We start from the raw sequence: 23,294 nt of genomic DNA on the forward strand, positions 1-23,294 counted from the left end.
TCGGCGAGCACATAATCCGTGGAAAGGGAAGGAAGGAAGCGGCCTGGGACCTATAAGTTAGGACCACCCCGGCATTTGCATGGTGTGAATGAGGGAAACGCAGGAAAACCTGATTCAGGGTGGCTTACCTAAAAAAGCTGTTACACTTTTTCGACCGAGTGCCCCCACCCGGGACCGCTCGCACCGAAGGCGAGGGCGTTAGCGACTACGCTACGCAGGGCCACGGTAATAATATTCCTGAAATATACGTTTAATCAAAAACTGTTATTGTTACTTCATTAAAGGAATTATTGGTGGTCTAATCTTGCAATTTTTGTGTTAAAATATGTCTTCACACTTATACATACTGTGGTAAAATATTACTTATCATCACCAGAACATGCAGTCATTTTTACCTTTTACGTCAGCTCCCAGTTTCCGTTAATTTACTTTAAGAATTGCTACTTCTAAACATAAACGCCTGCAGGATTTTTCCCCAAAGGTTGCAAAAGACTGACGCACAAGCAAAGTCATGAATATACAATACACACCTTCATGCACACAATGCTTCCTGTGAAACAATTATTATCTACAGTAAATATATTAAATACTGTGGTGGGTAAGTAAGACAATCTAATATGTTTTTATATTTGTTTCGAAGAAGCGAACCCATTCAAAAATCCATAGAGGAACAATTGCCTCCTCTTGGCCCCACTACGGGCACTCATATCAAAAACATATGATGTTTTAGTAGGTTATCCTAGTACCATAAGATACAAACCTAACCTAGCATATCTTCATTGCTTTCTAGTGTATTAGAAATAGAAATACATAACTTTCTCTTGGATATGATTACAATAAAAACCTTAAGATTTAATTTCTGAGAGACCACACAGATACTCGTAGACATCATTAGAATACATTAATATTGAAAAACGACAAGACAGTGTAAAGTAACACCATTTAGTTAATCCATTTCCATTAATTACAAAACCATTTCAAGAAACACAGTCAAATGCTAACACCTAGCACTAAACCTATATAATAAAACAGTGATAAATACATCCGCCAATCATTGGTCGTGTTTCGATTAATCACATGTCAAAATTTAGGAAGCTCACTTAATTAAAAATTTCCTTCAGAGGTTGTATCCCTTCCACCTATTTCAATGTACTAGAAAGCGTTCTTAATTAGATCAAATTAAGCTTGTCAATATGTGATGCCATTTATAACGGAGGCGAGACATCACTTTGGTTTAAAAAAAGAAAAAAGTAATAGAAGTCTGCTCTAACGCCTTGCAGCTATTGCACAATGAGAACTTTATGCTTAGAAGTGCGTGTTGTCTATTGAATTACACAAAGTTAAATTTGTTTCAAAAATTTACTTGCAGATTGTGCTTAAGTGAATTTTATAGTTGCACCTTAATACAGTATATTACGAATTGCGTGGGGATTTTTTTCTTAAATATGGGTTTTCACTAAATACACGTAGAAGTTTATTATAAAAGAGTTCACGTTATTAAAACCAAGTTTCTCTACGATTTATAATATGAGGCTTTAATACAGTCTTTGCACTGTGTTTTTTGAAACAATTTTGCTTTGCACTTTTAAGGATTGTTTATTTTAAAATATTTCAAAATCAACATAGTTAAATAAACATAGAAAACATCCTGGTTCTAAATATGCTATTAAATGACAAACAGCTAAATCAAACCTACTGTTATTAAAAATATGTATACTATCAGTGTTTTCACCCTTCCAAGATTGAGAAATACTATATTGAATACTATATTTAGGAAGCTCACTAAAGACCAGAACAAAAATCATTGAAAACATGGAAGTAAAAGCTAACAAATACTTGAAGGGAAAAAATGCTAACATCATTTTTGAGCTAAGGAAAAAAATGCTAACTTATTATTTTTGAGCTAAGTTGAGAAAAATAAATACGAATTCACTTAGAGTATTGTGTGTAGATAATCCTCGGAACAGATCCGATTAATATAACATTTAAATATTAACATTAAAAGAAACACAAAGAAGATAGTTCTTTTTTTTTTCATAAACAAAATATTACAATAATTTCAGAAAGAAAAAAAAACTTCACAGATTTTAATATACTGATATACTGTACTAATGACTTTTTCCGTGTTTTTTTCTTGTTAAATGTGGAAAATTTATTAAACACGGTTTTCTTTAAATGCGAATGCATTATATATCTATAGTTTGCGGGACAAAATTAATCTTTCTTTAAATACGAGAACGTAAAATCGGGGTTATACTGTAATTTATTATTTCTACATGTATGTGTTCCTTGTATAAGAGAGAGAGAATAGGAGTGGATACAACTAATATGGATTTAACGTGAGTCATAAAAGCTTCTTTTTATTACATCTGTATTATAACATCTTTGTGTTTATGAGCGCTGTTTATAATGTTGCTCACGAGACGAGAAATAAATTTTACTCGTATTGTCTAACCTCTATTGTCGGAAAGCTTCCCCCCAAGGGCGCCGATCCTGGGGGCCGAGGGGAACCGGGCCCTCCCAAAGCTGATGTGAATCCCCCTTATTTTATTTAAGAATATACAACATTTGGCATAATTTAAATGCGATTTGTCTTAAAATCCTCATGTCTGCCTTCTGCATCTGAATGGGCCCCCCCATTTACAGAGAAATCAGCGCCCCCTCTCTCGAATTTTTTCGAATCTCGTTTTGTAAATGTGTGCTCTGACTTTTCTCTTAATTTAATCTAGAAGTTATTAGAATCCTTCAGCGTCATGAGAGACGTACGAGAGGTCCATCGAATGAAATAGCTCAAATGGTAGAGCGTTGGCTTCCCATTCGGGAGGTAGTAGTTTCGATCCCCACTGCCGATCATCCTGACTGGAGTTTTTCATGGTTTTCCTCAGTTCTATCAGGAAAATGCCGGGATGGTACCTATTAAACATGCCCTGGCCGATACCTTCCCAAATCCTTTCTACTGTTGTTATTGCAATTAGGCCTATATATCCGGTACAAAATGGTCTCTGAGTTTTATCTGATGGTTGTTAAATAAATAAATAATTAAATAAATACCTATAACAACATTTAAACTATATTTGTTATTATGGAATATATTATGTAATTACTTGCGTGTTGGTAAATGTTCTTCATTGTGATTACACAATCACTTTATCACTTTATAGTTTTTATACTATGATCATAGAGCAGTAAAACAGTATTTGAAATCTAAGACGTGAATAAACTGCTGTTACCACAAGACTCGAAAAATGTCTTATCTTGTCCGAGACGAGAATTTTCATGTTTCTCGACTTGAACTTGAAAATATATTTCTTATATCGTTTTCGAGACGAGACGAAAAATGTCTCGTCTCGTAGGCAACACTAGTTTTAGATTTAAAAAAAAAATGACACAATAATTCAATGCAAACATCAGCTACGTTAATATAACTGTACTGATGGAAACTTCGTGGGACATACTAAAGTTATAATTTGTTATATTAATAATAGAAAATTCCATAAGGAAATTGATTTTTAATTTAGGATATTTCAACTTTAACGTGTCCATGGAGCTTCCATCAGTGCAGCCGCATCAAGCTATCCATAATTTACATTATTGTGCCAACTATTGTATCCCTTTTTTATTTTACACTTAATAAATCCTAGTTATATAATGAAAATGTTTATGGTTCATGTTAAATCCAAGCTCTTAATCTGTTCTACTTCTTAAAAGGTTTGGAGCCATATTTACTTATTTCCAGATATAAAGGAACGATGGTAGAATTTGTCTTACTGTTCTATGTGGGCGGTCTTATAACTTCAGTGAAGGGTGTATAACAACTATGAATTCTGTATTGGAAATGGGACTCTTGTCCATAGATTTTATGCTAGTGTGTCGGACAAAAGCCTTAAGTTTGGTAAATCGTTGTCACTGACAGCTAACATGTGCCTTGTTAATGTTGTCATTAAGACATTTGCTGATAAGAAATAGCTCCGATACTTTTAAATTGAGAATAGGCTAAATGTGAATGTTCTGTCTGATGAGAGGTCTAACTCCATTCACTGCTAAGAGCTAATGGAAACTAACAAACCAGTAGATGTAAAGGTTTATAATTGTAATATTTATTTTCCCCACAGCAGTAAAAATAAGTAGGTATGGTGGCTGAGTGGTAATGCGCTTACTTGTGGTGTGTGAGGTCCCTGGTTCGATCTCCCTACAAGCAAAATTTGAGGTGGACAATATCGATCTGTGGGTTTTCTCGAGGTATTCCCATTTCCCCCGACATTCTCATATCAACAATTTCTCTATCATTATTCAATTGGCTAAAGGGCATAAAGGTAGGATGTTAAATTGAAAGATTTCATTTCATTCACAGCAGTAAAAAATTTTAAAAATTATAATAATACTGTAAATGGCAAACAGCTCAGTTCGTGCGTCACGCTAATCGTAATAATAAATAGTAGATGTCGCTACCTGCACTGTCATTTGCCAGTATAATTAAGTCCTTGAATTTCATAGATATGTTATAGAGTTCGGGATGGTTTGGTTGTAGTGTTGTCAACAGCTCGGATCACAGCTCAGTCACCACCGAGCCGAAGTGAGCCAAGACAACAGCTCACCCAATCATGCCGGCTCGAGCCCTCGGCTCAGTTGGGCCGAACCGAGCCGATAGTTCATTCCAACCAAACCGCCTCGAGCCAATGGTTCACCTGAGCTGAGCCCAACCGAACTGATGGCTGAATCTCAAACGAGCCGGCTCGAGCCGATTGCTCACCTGAACCAAGTCGAACAGAGGCGATGGCTCATTCAAATCGAGCCGACTCGACTTGTTGGTTCAGTTGAACCAAGCCGAGCTGAGCCAATGGGCTCAGGTCTCGAGCCGGTCCGCTTGACATCACTATTTGGTTGGTGCGGAATCTCAAAATAAATAAATAAATAGAGCTGTTAATTAATCTAAAGTGTACAGTAAGACAAAGCCTCGGAGACAACAATTAGTAATAATAATGAGCAAACAAAATGTTCTTAATAAGATCAATATTCTTAATTGAATATAATGCGAATAATTTATTTGTATAAACGAATAATTATTACAATAACAAATGAGAGTTGGAATAATTACATGAATTATTATTCGAATATTCAGAGGAAATTATTAAATCTACTGAAGATTTAAATAAAAAAAATATTCATATAATAATTTGAATAATTTTAACTATTAATACATGTACCTCATATCTTAAGAGCAGCCATATTAAATTTAATTTCATATGGAAAGAAGGTTATGGGATTTACTATAACAAGCTTAATATTTTACGAAACTATCGAAAATAAATTACGTATAATAAACTTTAGAAATAAATAAAGTGAGACGATATGGATTGTAAATACACTTTGGTCCCCCCGTAGTTACTTTTAGACATCTGTATGAACTTATTGTTGTTACTTCTTTCCCTTTAATTCAACAGAAAAGATCTTACTTACCATCACTTATGCTGATTTGAGAAACGTCATAAGTTAGCCATATGCCGAAAATGAGTTTACATGCAGCTTTGATTTTTGAAGAATAGCTACACTGTTGGGTTGCAATATGTCAGAAGTCATGATAATAGTTCGTGCAAATCGAGCTCCAAGTGTCCCTGAGTTGAGAAACGTCACAAATCATTGACTTACGGCAATATTGAAATTATTGAGTTACGCTGTTTCTCAAATCAGCGATTCATTTGTGCCAATACAGCGATACGCACTGATACTTACTGTATTAGTGGAGAAATATCATTTTGCAGAGTAACACTTGGATTAAAAGGTAGCAAACTACGGTTGAGGTCGTCAACAAGAAAAACGTTCGGAAACAATGCGCTGACCATGTATCTTCAGTTGAATGTACCCAGCCTGGGTTATATAGATAATTGTGGACTAGCGCAAAAGAATTTGGTTAAGAGGACTACAACCTTTTCAGACTACAAATTTTAGACGTTATTTACCAAGGAGAAAAAAGAACAGAATTGATAAATAGACGTTCACATACTCGATCCTTTATTCCTATTCTTAATTTTTACAAAGTACTTAAAAACAAAGTAATACGAAAGGTATTTCGAGTAAGAGATTTTAGAAAAAAAAAAAAATAAATAAAAGCGCTCATTTGTCATCTTACGTGTTATATCTTTTGATCTATGTAAGGAAACCAGAGAAGAGAGACCGATTTTAGTATCAGCCAAGCGATGAATTACCTACCTTGTGTGGAGCAGACTAGCGGAAAACGTGTCTTAATGGCCGAAACCTCCCGCCAACGAGATAATTTTAAGAGTATCATTCGTCAACTTCAAAGGAGAAAGAAAGGTCTGTCTCCTTCACAATGGCTGACGTTCTGCTGCATTTAACGCATTCTGACTAATGGCTTGGAAATATTAAAAGATGTCCTTCCACTTTCAACTATAGCATATCACTTCTGCATTCAGAAGCAGAAAATATACGGACAATTTAAATGAATAATTAAACTATTATATAAAATTCAACAAAAATTAGAAGACAAAGTAGTTTAAATTAGTGCTCTTAAAATTATTAGAAATTATTGTTCAAATTATTTTCTTCCTACTATAATTATTATTAGATTAATTAAATGTTATTTGAATATTTATACGAATAATCATTCCTTATTCGAATATTTATTCAAAACCATTTTTCGTTATTCGAATATTTATTTGAATAATTACTCGTTATTTAATTGTTTATTTGAATATCTACTTAAACAATAATTCGTTATTTGAATATATTTGAACAATTATTTATTTGAATAATTTTTCGTTATTTGAATGTTTATTTGAACAATTATTTGTTATTTGAATATTTATTTGAACAGTTATTCCATATTTGAATGAGTATTTTAACAATTATTTGTTATTTGAATATTTATTTGAAGAACGATTATTCGTTATTCGAATACGTATTTACTATTAAAAAAATATTAACTATTTGAATGATTCATTATTTGAAGAATTGTTTGTTATTAAAACACGTACTTGCTTGCATAACTCTTCTTATTTGATGATTATTTGAACAATTATTAGTTCTTTGAATTTATTTGAACAATTAATAGTTGTTTGAATAATTTTTCGTTATTTGAATGTTTATTTGAAGAATTATTTGTTATTTGAATGTTTATTTGAACAATTATGCGTTATTTGAATGTTTGTTTGAAGGATTATTTGTTATTTGAATGTTTCATTTGTACAATTATTTTGAATGCGTATCTCAACAATTATTTGTTATTTGAATATTTATTTGAACGAATATTCGTTATTTGAATACGTATTTACTTGAAAAAAATATTAACTATTTGAATGATTTGTTATTTGAACAATTATTATTTGTTGTTCAAATACGTACTTACACAACACTTCTTATTTAATGATTACTTGAACAATTATTCGTTATTTGAATTTATTTGAATAATTAGTAGTTATTTGAACAATTATTTGTCATTTAATGTTTATTTGAACAATTATTTGTTGTTTGAATATTTGTTTGGACAATTATTTGATATTTGAATGCTTATTCCGAACAATTATTCATTACTTGAATGGTATTTGAACAATTATTTGTTATTTGAATGTTTGAACAATTATTCGTTATTCGAATTCGAATTTATTTAAAAATTATTAAGTATTTGAATGCTTATTTGAACAATTATTCGTTATTTAAGCAGTTATTTATTGTTCAAATGCGTACTTACTTGTTCAACTTTTCTTATTAGATGATTATTTGAACAATTATTCGTTATTTGAATGTTTATTTGAACAATTATTCGTTATTTGAATGTTTGTTGAAAGGATTATTCGTTATTTGAATGTTTCACTTGAACAATTATTTTGAATGCGTATCTGAACAATTATTTGTTATTTGAATATTTATTTGAACGAATATTCGTTATTCGAATACGTATTTACTTGAAAAAAATATTAACTATTTGAATGATTGGTTATTTGAACAATTATTATTTGTTGTTCAAATACGTACTTACTCACACAACACTTCTTATTTAATGATTACTTGAACAATTATTCGTTATTTGAATTTATTTGAATAATTAGTAGTTATTTGAACAATTATTTGTCATTTGAATGTTTATTTGAACAATTATTTGTTGTTATTTGATATTTGAATGCTTATTCCGAACAATTATTCATTACTTGAATGGTATTTGAACAATTATTTGTTATTTGAATGTTTGAACAATTATTCGTTATTCGAATTCGAATTTACTTAAAAATTATTAAGTATTTGAATGCTTATTTGAACCATTATTCGTTATTTAAGCAGTTATTTATTGTTCAAATACGTACGTACTTGTTCAACTTTTCTTATTAGATGATTATTTGAACAATTATTCCTTATTTGAATGCTTACTTTGGATAATTATTAGTCATTTGAATGTATACTTGAACAATTATTCATTAGACGAATATTTATTTGATAAATTATTCTTTATTCGATTAATTAATTTGTTTTATTTAAGTACTATTTTGCTCGAGCATTTGAATATAGGATGTGAATTTAATATCACTAGATTGTAGGTATTCTTCCGGCCTAATAGAACTGTTCTAAGTAGAAACCTCTGACTACTACTTCACTATGAAATTCTACAGAACTCAAATACTGGACATCATTAATCCACTATGAAATTCTACAGAACTCAAGTACTGAACATCAATAATCCACTATGAAATTCTACAGAACTCAAGTACTGGACATCATTAATCCACTATGAAATTCTACAGAACTCAAATACTGAACATCAATAATCCACTATGAAATTCTACAGAACTCAAATACTGAACATCAATAATCCACTATGAAATTCTACAAAACTCAAGTACTGAACATCATTAATCCACTATGAAATTCTACAGAACTCAAGTACTGAACATCAATAATCCACTATGAAATTCTACAGAACTCAAGTACTGAACATCATTAATCCACTATGAAATTCTAAAGAACTCAAGTACTGAACATCAATAATCCAGTATGAAATTCTGCAATAATGCTACAGAGCTGACATGTGGCTACTTCTGAGTTACCGAGTCTGAGTATCAACACCTAAACCCGGATGACTAACATGGAACTCGTGACCCAAAGTGAGCTGTTCCATCACTGCCTAGCTCAAGCCCCGCTCGTAATCTGAAACCTAAGTTAATAGTAGGTTCTGTCTTTTATCATCTCGGTATTCATAAGGACACAAAACACACAAACTCAAACTCAAAATGTCCAAGCTCGCGCCAAGTTAACTTTGTGGTGGATTAAACCGTGTGCTTGGGTTTCCTCGGTGTTCTTCCGTTTCCTTCCATTTTCTTCATTCCACCATTTCATTAGTTTCTCATCATCACCGTCTCCTTTAGCCTAGGCGGCATAACAGTGGTACCTAAAACTTAAAGATTACATTCTTTACTTTTCAAACTCAACATATTTGAATTAAAAAGATGCATCATAATAAGTTCTTATTTTTAATACCAAGTTTCTCGAAGATGAAATTTGGGAGACTTGGGTTCGATTCCCGGCGGGAGCTCATGTGGTTCGGATTCCACGTTAATCAGTAGGTCCACGTCTCATATAGCCTCGCTGCTGAAAGGGACGCTAAACTAAAATCAACTCAACTCGAAGATGAAATTGGAGGGACTAGTGACAGGGTAAGATCTCACAACAATGTGATCTTGCACACTACAGCTTAATATAGGATCGAACCTGGCCACATACTCAGAAAAGTATGTTTGGTAACCACTTGACCTACTGAGCTCGCTTCCTCTTCATCCCAGATCCCACACACACACACATTAGAAAAAAATTAACAGAAAACACTGGCTTCCAACATAACGTCGGCTTCCGGCTTCCAATTTCTTTTGTTTTCTCTTTTAAGCCACACATTCAGCATACTTTCGCATGACATTGAAATACTAAAAAAATATCTTTATCTCAATCAAATTTTCAACACAGATGAACTTCGTGCTTGGGATGTTTTTTATTATTTCAATTTGACGGAGCAACATAGGGGTGGGGATATACATACATACATACATACATACATACATATATATATATATATATATATATACATACATATATATATATATATATATGACTATTTTCGTGAGTTCATAACTCTTGAAGTACCCAACCGACCTTAATCGAATTTGGGAAGTTTTTGTCATTTCATTTTGACGGTAGAACTTAGGGGAGGGAAAATATATGAAAATGAATAAAACTTAATAACTCTTGAATCATCCGGCCGATCTCGATCAAACTTTCAACATAGATAAGGTTAGGGCCTGAAGTGTATTCGTCATTTCACTTTTACTATGCAATATAGGGGAGGGGAGATATATATATGTAAAAAGAAAATGAAAATAACTGTCTTTGTGACTTCATCATTCTTGAACCAGCTGACCGATCTCGATCAAATTTTCACCATAGATGAGGTTGAAATCTGAGATGTTTTTTGTCATATCAGTTTGACGATGTAACTTAACACATGGGGAGGGAGAGACATTTAAAAATGAATATCGAAAATATGAATTAATATCGAAAATATCGAAAATGTGAATTAATACCGAAAATAATCGATATTATTATCGAATCTATAATTTTCGGGGTTGCTGAGATGAACAGTGACACTTCCGATGCAGATTAAATCAAAATTCAGACCCGCAACTTGGTGGAGTGCAGGGGGAGATACATAAAAATGATTAAAAATGACCAATATTAGTACCGAATTAATGTCATAGTTTTCAGGGCCGCTGAGATGAACAGTAACACTTCCGACTAGGGATGGCCGGAGGGACCGGATCCTTTGGATCCGGATCTCGGATCTCGGACCTGGATCCGGATCTCAGATCTTGATTCTTATCCAAACCCACATCGCACCCAAATTGTGATAAATTTGAATATCTAAAATTCGCCGAAAGTAATTTCGCGAAGTCCTAACAGTGAAGAAGAAAACAAAATTAAGACGAATATTGACAAGTCTATTTGTCTCCTTCATTCTACTCTAAAGATCAAATCCTTGGCTTACTTATTTTTTTCTTAAAAAAAAAAAAACGTTTGATACAGATGAGAGTTCGAATGTCGAATCTAGGTCCACCCGGTTGCAAGACCGAGATGAAATACACACACACACACACACACACACACACACACATATATATATATATATATATATATATATATATATATATATATATATACACCTCAATACACCTATTTCATTGACAGTTAAGAAAACAAACAGTTAAGACAAGTATTGACTAGCTTTTACGTTTATTTATCTTGCTCAGTCTGCTCAAAATATCAAATGTATACCTTACAATTAGATTTAATAATTATTTAGTAAATCACAATATGAGCACCGAGAATAAACTATTAATTATGGTGCCCCTTATCTAGATTTGAAATTTCGGATTCATACATAGAATCAGGCTGAAAGATAAATATTTGAGATCTGGAAACCGAAACAAGTGCTAGTACCAAGATCGTAGCCGTTTGTACCTAGGTCATGCGAGCGGAAGGCACTTGCACTAATTCCGCATGTACTTCGGGGAACACGACAAACTAAAATCAGATAAACATTCTTTTTCAGGGGTAAGTCGCGCTTTAACATGACTTTTCATGAGTGTTGTGTTCAAATACGAAAACTGTAATGGTGACTTGTTTGAAATAAAAGCCTTTTTCATTTTTAACAATAAAGTTAGGTACTTTCACATTGGGGAAACAAGAGCAAGGCACATTCCACTGATTAGGGTGCTGATTCTTATAGAAGCTTTCACTTGAACCGGAAGATTTCCTCATGTGGGTATCGGATTGCCACAATTCACCTTGCTGAAAGACGTCGTTTACCAGGAGGTCGGTCAAGATTCTTTTGGACTTAGCCTGTAGACTGCTTCTGGTCTCAATTATTCCCATATAACAAGACTAACCATATATAAAGTTGGTTCGAAATGATTTAAAATATCACTAATTGACCTTAAGGGGATAATCGCGATTTACATATTCGTAAATCAGAAGAGATGTGAAAGTTAAGTGTTAAAATAAATCCGATAATTCCGGAATAAAGAGATTTACATGCAACCTAATAATAGCAATAAAACTCCTTATGTAATATTTTCAAAGCTAAGATTAACAGTTATCTTCTTGAAGAGGGTTTACGGCAACATAGAATATTATGAATCCAATTATTATAAGTAGTACCTCTGACAGCCCCGCATTTCACATCACCATCGCCCTTCATTCTGACAAGTGGGCAATTCACTTACCCACAATGACTTTTCAGGCGTTCCAGTGACATCAATATCTCAGTTTGGGTTTGGGGATCATGCTTCGGTGAACCTTGACTATCACCATCAGCAGCTATTAGAGAATCAGAACTTATTTCTGTATTAGATAATGTGGGTAACTATAGCTTTTCGTCTATAGAAGACAAAGAGTGTATGGTATTATCACAGGAAATATTTAATACATAAGACTTAGATTGTCAGTATTTAGGAGCAACTTTTAAAATAATCAGTGACTTTAAATGTGCTACGGATTAGCCGAGAAAACTCGACAGTCATAGTCGAGTGGTCTGCGAAATTAGGCTCTGGATCGTTTGCTGTGAATGTCTTGGATTCAAATCCCGCTTCGGGCATAGATGTTTTTAATTGTCCTCGTTTACTTCTATGTCTGTGTGGTGTCATAATGGTTACAGTGTAATCCCTGCAAAGCATTCAACAGGTTAAATAATCTGATAAAAAGCGGTTACCTTTATTTATATATATATATATAATGAAATGAAATCTTTAAGTTTTACGTCCCACGGTTATGCCGGTTAGGCTAAAGGAGACGGTGATGATGAGAGATGAGTGAAATGGTGGAATGAAGAAAGTGGGAGGAAACGGGAGAACCCCGAGAAAACCCACGAGCGCGGTGTTTGTCCACCACAAAGTTCACTTGGCGGGGGTTGGGATCGAACCCGGGACCCCAAGCACCAGAGGTGAACGCTCTACCACTGAGCCACCGCGCCCCCTATATATATATATATATATATATATATATATATATATATATATATATATATATATATATATATATAAATCATGGTTAGCGCATGCCTTCGGTGCCCGTGGTCATGGGTTCAATTTCCGGAGAGGCACTCAACAATTTCGATGTTGACTCAGTATCATGAGGACAATTGGGGAATTATCTTAAGTAAGAGGTAGCGGATTCCAGTCTAGAAAGCCGGCATTAGGGACTTCAAGTGTCGATGCGTTGACTACACATCGCCACTTTGAACGTAAGCCCGCTGGTAGGAACCAAAGGACTGTCGTGCCAATAATTCAGTTTGTTTTAATTATCATAAATGCCTTCTTTATTAAATTTTATCCAATATTTCCTTTTCAACTAGTTTGCGAAACTCAGAGCTAGCTACTTGTTTTCTTTGTAATTCATGTTCGTAGTCAGCACAACTAGTCACTAAGGAAAAACAATCTCTTCAATAAGATTCGCCTCGCGTGTTTCGTAGCTCTAAGTTTAGTTATTTTTAGCTTTCTTTTTTCAAGTTGAAGGGCATTTTATCATTTCCCCCTCGTTTTCCCTATTTTTTCTAGTTTTACCTATGTTTCTTTGCACGGACATTGCGCCTATACGCACGTGCTTAGTGTGTTCGTTTACAAAAGCGGGCCATTTTCCTGCCACTATTTATTTATTTATTTATTTATTTAACAATCACCAGATACAGCTCAGAGGCCATTTTACACTGGATAACAACAACAACAACAATAACAATGGGAAGGATTTGGGAAGGTATCGGCCAGGGCCTGTTTGCTAGGTACCATCCCGGCATTTGCCTGGTAGGACTGAGGGAAACCCTGGAAAACCTCAGTCAGGATGGTCGGCAGCAGGATTCGAACCCACGACCTCCCGAATGCGAAGCCAACGCTCTACCACTTGAGCTACCAAGAATGCCCTGTATCAGAGAAATATTAATTGACGTATGTAAGTGAATATATCTGTGATGAAGTCATAATTACTCAGTTTTTGCATCGTACACAGTTTCCTCATCCTCATTAATCTCTTCACCCCCGCTTCCTGAATTCCAGTTCTAGTATTCTTTCTTAAGCAAGGCCCATTTAATAGGGGGACTGATGTCTCATGTAGGCTTATTAACTATAACATCAGCAATAAAAAAAAGCAGGGTTTAATTTGCACTAATTTTAGAACATTACGTTAATTATTAGCTAAATAATAATAATACGGAGCAAGCTCAGGCAACTTGTTAGGATTCTTGCTTTGCAATTGGATAATACCGGGTTCGAATTCGGAGACCAGCCATCCTGACTGAGGATTTTCCAGGGTTGTTCCTCAGTTATACTGGGCAAATGCTAGGTTAGTACCTTGATCTAAGGCTCTGGAGACGTTCCTTCCATTCCTTTTCCAATGTTTTCATCTGTTGATTACTACAGTGTAAATAAAGTGTGGCCTCTGTGGATGTATTTGGTAGCTTATAGTAAATAAACAATAACGACGTAATATATCTTCACGAAACGTGTGGGTTAATTTAACTACAGCCTTACAGTCCCAATAGATAGCTAAAGTTTTAATATTAATTTCCTGACTTTTAAGTACTATTTTCATATTGTTTGAGCTTTCAATTTTCCCATGTATGTTCCCACCGAAAATTGAACCTGAGATCACATGAACAAATGCGAATATGTTAAATATTTTTGAACATTTTAATATACAAAACGCTTCAATGATACGATGCATGGATATGTTTTGGTTACGTCCTAGAAACCTGGAGGGTGAAGAAAAAATAACAGAAATCTCTTTTATATTTACTCCTTCAACAAACTCCCGACCTCAGAAGGGCAAGCCATAAGTTAGGTAATAAAGTCATACAACGAACACTTTTATTAATACTAATAATACTACACAACCATATCGCTCTCCTGAAATTCTCGTGTGTATGTTTAAAAATCTACTGTTGTTCCACGCCAACCAGTCTATATTTTTTGTTGTACCGTACCTTCGAAATGAAAGATATTCATTATTACATTTTTGATGGATGGACTTTAGTGAGTCAGAAACTACTATTAATAAAGAGTTTGTTTTGTCTAGTATTCCTGCGATTAGAAGGGCCTTATCTAAAAATATTTCATTTGTATATGAGAAAATAAGAAAGTTTATTTTCTAAGAATAAAATAAATATTTTCAATATGAAGCTAACATAAAGTTTCGAAGAGGAGCTAAACAGAAGAATTTGATACCATTTACATAAGTTTTCAGACAATTCAGTATACTCTGAAATGGGAAGAAGTCAAACTTGGAAACATTTTACTAAAGAGACTTCGACAGAAAGTGCAACATGTAAATATTGCAAGGTTAAAATAAAATAAAGAACAAAGGTAGTACAAACGTGTTATGGAAACATTTAAAAGCACAACAACCTACAGTACTATATTAGTGAATCCGAAAAATGTTTTGACGAATTTTAGATATTCAATTTTATCATCACAATTTCAGATGTAGGTTTGGATACGAATCAAGATCCGAGATTCGAATTTTGGATTCAGATTCGAGATCCGGATATAGGTCCGGATCCGGCAAGATCCGGATCCGGATCTCACTGGGTCCGGGATATCCGGATCCGAACATTTTTGGCCATCCTTACTTCCGACCCCGTATAAATCCAAATTCAGCACAGCAACTTGGAGGGGTGGGAGTGAGGAAATATATAAAAATGATCGAAAATGACCAATACCGGTGTCGAATGCATGGTTTTCGGGTTCGCTGAGATGAACAGTGACACTTCTGATGCCGTCTAAATTCAAATTCAGCCCCGATACTTGGAGAGGGGAAGATATACTGTATAAAGTGATCGAAATGACCAATATCAGTGTGGAATTCATAGTTTTCGGAGTCGCTGAGATGAACAATGACACTTCCAATTCCGTGCCCTGCAACATGGGGAGGTGAGGGGAAGATATATAAAAATCATCAAAAATGACCGATATCACAGAGCGCTTTAATAATAGTAAAAAGTGAGTAACTAACGGAACATAGTACTATTTTTTGTTAATTTAACCCAGCGAATGGAGTAATTGATGCTAGTTCTAAATAAAACAAGAAGAAAGACAGACAGACAGAAAGAAAATCTTACAATCACTTACCAGAACAAGCCGTTGTAATCAGAAGAACACAAATTTGCCAAATCCAAGGACTGCGCCAAGGTATCACTGACATAGTTTATGCCATTCCCTGAATTAACATCAACAATGCATGTTCTCTTTTTCTTCTAGCTACATTTTTAAAGACTCACTAATAAATGTCAGATCGTATCGCATCACTTTAGAAAAAGAAAAGAAAAAAAACACGGCAGTTGTCGGTTCACATACTCCTTCCACAAAACGTGTCAAAGCGGGGAGAAAAATCCTTGGATTTCGTTCGTGGCGCAAAGATTGGAGCTTCCACACTTCGTTCCTCATCCTACGAGCGGACAAACGGATATGTTTGCTTGCTGTGGTATTGCTGTACTACTCACCACTACGTTTCTCTTAGGTCTTGACTCTTTTTAGAGTTACCGCTCTGCGCAGAAGAAAGGAGCAGAAGGAACGCGAAACAAAACAGACAGGGAGGAAGGAAAGGAAAAGAGTAACCGAAGATAAAGGAACAAAATTAATATGTGATAAGGAATTTAAAAATCCTTTCACTTGAAACTGTATCTTTGATAAGTGCCAATTAAAAAGTTAGTATTCTCTGTCTGTTCAAAACCATTTTCCCCTGTCGCTTAAAATCTACCTACTCTTGTTATTGCCAGGGGTAAAAGTGAAAAGGTAGGGGGATGGATGACGTCACGCCGTCCCCCGTGCCTATCTTTGTCCATTTTAATTTTTTAGGAAGTGGAGGGACGCCATAGATTTTTTTTTTTTTTTTAAATAAGGTAACGGTGTCCTCCGTAGTTCCCTCTCACTTTTACCCCTGGTTGTTGCTATCTATAACCTCAAGTATTAGGTTTCGATTTTCAAATTGAATTTTTAGTTCAATGTCCCACTATTACTTCTTGTTGGTCAAAGAAGACCGATAATATAAATAGAAGTAAATGATGAACAGATTGGTAAGAATGAAGGGGGAAGGAACGCGAGGGCCTTGAAAGGACTCACAGATACGACTACTACGGGCTTATCGGGTCGCAATGATGGGAATAGACTTTGCGGGAGACAGTGGCGGATCCAGGGGGCGATCGGGGCAATCGCTCCCCAGAAGAGAAAACTTTCTTATTTTTTTATATATATAAATAAAACCCATCCCAGAGTTTGAAGCTCTTAAAAGTAGCTCTAAGTGGCAGTATGACAAACCCCCTCCCCCCAGAAGTCGGTCCTGGATCCGCCGCTGGCGGGAGATGAGTGAAATTCAGTTTAAATGTAGAAGAGACTACGTAGATTGTATATTTGAAAAGCACGTTGTTCTAAAATGTATATTACATAGTCAAAAAGCACGAAATATTAACATTAATATCAGTAAAAAATCAAAACAAATACATAGTAATTCCTCCACTTATCTCAAAAACCAAAAGCAGGAGATGGCTGAAATTCATCAAAAACATTGAAGAAACTTTATAAGTAGATTCTATATTCCATAAGCACATACATTGTCCAAAACTGGATGGAACATTGTAAAAATAAATAAATAAATAAATCACGAAACATGAACATTAAAGTCAATGGCAAATCAATGAAAAAATGAAGTCGTTCACATCAGTGGCGTATTTAGGGGGTCACCCAGCTCAAGCCCTCCCCCCCCTTATTGAGTGCAAAGTTGTTTTTAATGTACTTGCAGCAATAAGACAAAAACTCACGAAATTGTCACCTAACGTGGCTTGTCGAAATACAGAACAAAAGGCAACGTATCTGCAACAGAATTTCCCATCCCTCTTCACCTCCACCCCCATCACACACACACACACACACACACGCGCGCGCCAACAAACACTTTTAATAAGCGAATATGTCATCGCAGCGAAACGCTTTAATGTTCAACTGTTTCACCACAACAGTGAAAAATTATAGATTAAAATTAAACGCTTCTGGTTCTCATCACGTACGCATTGATTAATGTATACAAATCCTCTATGTGCTTAAAAGGCGCAAAAGGTGCTGCGTAAACTCAAAAATAGTAATATAATACTGTTGAAGCAAGCTACAACAATGTCCAGTGCATAATATACGCAGAACCAATTTAAATGTATTTTTCAAGTGTTTCCGTGTATTTAGCAAAATTTTAAGAGCTCGAAATGCTTTTTGCTTCTCCTGAAAATTGTGGTTTTAACATATAGCGATTCTTCGAGGCGCAGCGACTAAATATTAGTTAGTTTGGTGTTTTATCTTATACTAAAAATTAAATTATATATTGCAATTTTGAAATCAAGCTTTACCACTTGAAGAAAAAATGAAATAGAAAAATTACTCGTGTGATGCCAATATTAGGTGTACTCGTTGAACATTTTGGTTTGGTTGGACAGGAAGGGGACGCTAAGGCGATTTCTTGCCCGGGTGACAACTAGCCTAGCTGCATCGCTGTTCTAAAACTTTGTAGTATTTATTACGTTTAACTTACAATTATAAATGAGCCGTCCAGATGCCAAACCAATTAACTCCATCAAACAAGATTTTTCAGTAGTGAGCATTTTTAGTAACTTAAGTACAATGCATTTAAAGGAGTGATCAGAACGTTTACGCATTCTAGTGGCAAATTGTTACACTACGAAGTTAATCGATTTTACCTCTGAGAAGAATGTATCTTTTCCAAGTCAAAAATATGTAGAACATAAAAAGCAGCAGGAAATGGAGTTAATCGGTTTGGCTTCTGAACGCCTCATAATAATACATTAAATGAAAGAGCAATATAAACAGTTTTTGTTACAAGTGTTCAATGTGAACACCATTCATCACACGGCACACATCGAGTCGATAAGTGAGAAAGGTTCATAAACTTTCCGCCGAAATATTGCACAAAACACATTCAATTTAGGGAAGTCCCGTTGCAACTGTGCCATCCCGTAGGGATTTTCTGACCCCTAGATGCGAACATTATCAGTGTTCACATCGCCACTTAGATGAAATGTCGATTCATCACTGAAGACCACACGACCCATAAACTCTTCATCGTCGTGCAGCAACATTTAATTTGCAAAGTTGGCACGTAAGATCATACTCTGTACTCTTTAGAGCTTTTAGCAACTGCAAACGATAAGGATACAGCTGTAAGTGTTTCCTCAAAATTCTTCACACAGACGGTTGCACTGTAACTACAGACTCAGTGTTTGCAAAATGTAAAATACGAAAACTTTCTGTTCACTAGACACCATCTTCGCTACTAGCGCTTCCTAACTGTAGACAGAGGAAACAATGCATGCACATTCGTGTATATAAAACTGAGTTACTTTTTCATTTGATGTATTAGTTACAATTGTAAGTTAGTTGTAATAAATACCACAAAGCCTTAAGGTGGATCACTAGGTGTTCTCGGTGCTATGGTAAACGCTGCTTGAATAGTGCGGCATTGTCAGATAGTGTCGAGTGTTTACTGATGCCAGATAATAAAGGGAGTAATCATGGAATTCGGCTTAGATACTTACTGGAGAAATTATTTTTCGATCTTTACCGCCATTTCTCTTCTCGAACTGCAATGCTAGAATCCAGGAATTTTCTTATTGTGACTAAACAGTAAACGTACAAATTTGGCAACAACGCATTATGGGGTTCTGCGCAAGTTTCGTCTCAAAATCTATTTCCTTAGTGATGATGACTAGGCCAGTGATGATGACTAGCAGTTTATTATTATTATTATTATTATTATTATTATTATTATTATTATTATTATTATTATTATTATTATTATTATTATTATTATTATTATTATTATTATTATTGCAAAATAGAAATTGAGTGTACAGTTCATGACGACGTGACTTTAGGGCACTCACATTTGTGCATTCTATGAAAAATCATAAAAGCAATAACTAGATAATTGTAATACCATTCTGATAGTGTTAAATTGCAGACTTCTCAAAATTTATCAGAGTGTTTGTTGTTTTAACATAAATACGTCATTTTGAACCTTTATTGAACTATTAACTTCACAAGCGTTTGATAACATTTAGTTTGCTTTTGATGAATATTTACAGTAATAATCAACACATTGCTTCAACGAGTATTTACAATATACAGGTGTAGGCCACGTAGTTTTAATTTAGATAAGAGTTCATCGAAGTGCTCTTGAATTAAGACGAATTGATTGCTTGTAACGAAATTCGAAATTATACAGTAATTTCAGCTGCTGCACTGCATGCATACAGTAATTCATATATTTTTACTTCACAGAAGTTTGCTTTGCAAAGTTTATATTTAATATATACGTTAATATGCATGTAAACTTGAAAACAACTAGGAGTTTCCTTAACGGAAATGCTTCACTATAAACAAGGAAGTCTTTTGCGAGTATAACCAGTTCACTTAAAAAGTTAGTCCTCTCTAACAAAGTAAAATGATCATAACCATCGTCCTTTTATAAAGAAAAAAGATCCCAACACTACTGCACTGACTGCAATAACGACTCTAGGAATCTTCTTATGGGTCTTCTCTATAACTGCGTAATTCCTGACAACCATTTGACCACCTATTTCAACTTCTCTATCTACGGAAGTCTCTGCCACAGAATAGTCTTCCAGTGGTTCATAAGTATTTCTGAAGTGCTCACTGCAGGCAACAGATGTTAGAAAACTGCACACACCAAAACATAGACTCCTTCCACTAGCTGAAGTGCATGACAACAAAGTACTAATTCCGAGAGCTATCGACGTCCAGTGAAATCGATCTCCATTAAATATTGTTTCTAACAGGAGATTTCTAGGCGTTTCGGGGTTAACATACAAAATACGTCTCCTTCGTTCAAATGCTTCTCTAATCTGTGGCCAATATACATCCAGTTGGTCAGAAGGATTTAAATCTATGTCCATTCCGACATACAATGGATCCTCATCATTGACATTGTTAATAGAGGTTCGTGTCCTCGCTTCAACTAAATTCATCACACTTGAAAGCACAAGCATCCCAACTGTACTTATAACGGCAGAAGGGCCAGCTAATCCCTCCTGGATATTGGCTACAGCTCTTGCTGCATCTGCTCCTGTCAATGTAGCTACTGTTCCAAGTACGTTGACCATATCTTCAGGAGTTACTGGAACATTTTGTACAGTATGGAGAATACATTGTGAAAGCGACGAGTAGTCGAATTCCTGCAAAACTTCTTCGCTTGGAACTTCCTGCGCACATTGAACGTCTGGCTCTGGGCCACGTTCATCAGGCGGCTGGTGGTGATGGCTTAAAGTACTTTGTCCTAACCCTGATGGACCAGGGAGGTCTTCAGGGTCGTTTTCTCTGTCCATTATGTATCATTGCCACTAACGTCCACTGAAAAGTAGAGGCCACAGTTATGGCCGTAAATAAATCCAGTTAAGTCTTTTTTTATTTATTCACTCTTTTCCTTATATATAAAACACTTGATGTGCTTAAAATAAACAAAATCGCTTGCTTAAATCACCTTGTAACCACTTTTTTTATTTTCTCGCATGCGCTCACACAACTCCTCTTCTTTCTTCGCCCCATTGGGCAAGCTCAACAATACATTTATATCCATGGTTAATGGAACGCCGACTGCGTAGTAAGCTTCCAGTAATTAGAACAATGAACACAACAATAAGAAATAAAGAAGTTTTATCTTTGTAGAATAAATTGAAACGAAATTTTTGAGTTTTATGTCCCACGGATATGCCGGCTAGGATAAAGTAGACGGTGATGATGAGAAATGAATGAAATGGTGAAATGAAGAAAGTGGGAGGAAACGGGAGAACCCCAAGAAAACCCACGCACACGGTGTTTGTCCACCACAAAGTTCACTTGGCGGGACTAGGGTTTGAACCCGGGACCCCATGCATCAGAGGTGAACGCTATACCACTGAGCCACTGCGGCCCTCAATAGGAAAGCCAACCCATACCAAGAGTAAGCCATTCATTTTGGAAGTTTCTAAGTATTATTGACAACGAGACGAGATGAGAAACAAGGTCGTCTCGTCTTATAATTTTCGTCTGTTCTTGTTTCGTATCGATTCGCGAATTCTTCCTCGTCTCGTCTCGATTCTCGCAAAACCAGTCTCGTCTCATGTCGTTTTGTAAATTTGTCCTGATTTTCTTCTTAATTTCATCCAGAGTAGTGGTTCCCAATTTTGTTTACCTGGTGCATACATGTTCTCCCTTCTTTCACCTCGTTGGTTATATGCGTTTTATGTCCGAACCTTTCTGCGATTTCAGCTGCAGCTTCGAATTCTCAGTTCTTCTTTAATGATAATATTAATAATACAATGAGTGACAAAAAGAAGTTAAGCATCCGAAAGAAATGGTCCAATGTCAACGTAATTTCGTACACGTGCATGTACGGGGAAGTGTATATGAAAAAAGAGGGATGATATTTTTACGAAGTTGGCAACACTGATAAGGTTGATAATGCCCAGGAGCGTGTCCTAGTATTCTGTGTTTGCAACAGAGACAGAATCATCCGAGTGGGTTTGCGTACGTGCAAGTATTAATAAAGTGAAATGGCTGACGTAATACAAAAATCCGCCAGTGCCAAGTTAGACCAGTAATACGATATCTGAACGCCAAAAGACGGAATGCTGCTATTGTTGCCATCTCTGGATAGTAAACAACCGGCATCCCGCAAAATTCCCTGATATAGCTCTAACAAGGGAAGAGAGGGAGATTATATATCGAAGTGGAAGATAGCTTATACACCAAGCGAAAGAACTAATGAAGCCTATTAGGAAACGGTAATAAAAATTTTCCCAATGAATATACTGTGCGAGTTATATGAATATACAGGGTGTCCAGAAAATCCGTTTCCACCCCTAGAATCGCAAACGGTGAGACAGATGCCAAAACAGGAAAACACGTATTTGATCATTTTAAAAGTACAACGTATCAAAGCAAAAAGTGTTCCAGGGTTACCCGCAGGGTCCCAGGCGGTGTCCAACTCAAAAATTGCAAATGATAAGGGAGTCAAGTATCATATCGCTAGAAATGTGTTGAGAAATGAAAGAAGACAGAACAAGTCTCAACTCTTTAAAATTACACTGTGCAAAATGGCGGCTGGTGAAAACGTCATTGTAAAGTCTATGGCCACCTCTATAAATCTGACACGGTGAGATAGATGTCAAAACAGGAAAATAGTGTGTCATCATTTCAAAA

General features: G+C 35.2%; 1 protein-coding gene across 1 annotated transcript in view; it reads right to left on the reverse strand.

Annotated features, from left to right (window-relative positions):
* The window catches only part of LOC145675933 (uncharacterized), a 108,946-nt gene extending 92,351 nt beyond the window's left edge, over window positions 1–16,595 (reverse strand). The window contains exon 1 of the mRNA XM_081746742.1: window positions 16,167–16,595. Coding sequence (XP_081602868.1) covers window positions 16,167–16,239 — 73 coding nt within the window. The 5' untranslated portion in view covers window positions 16,240–16,595. The remainder of the gene's footprint in view (window positions 1–16,166) is intronic.
* Window positions 16,596–23,294: the final 6,699 nt, after the last annotated feature.

The sequence above is a fragment of the Thermobia domestica genome, chromosome 18 (assembly GCF_964235325.1).
Source record: "Thermobia domestica chromosome 18, izTheDome1.hap1.1, whole genome shotgun sequence".
Taxonomy (NCBI): domain Eukaryota; kingdom Metazoa; phylum Arthropoda; class Insecta; order Zygentoma; family Lepismatidae; genus Thermobia; species Thermobia domestica.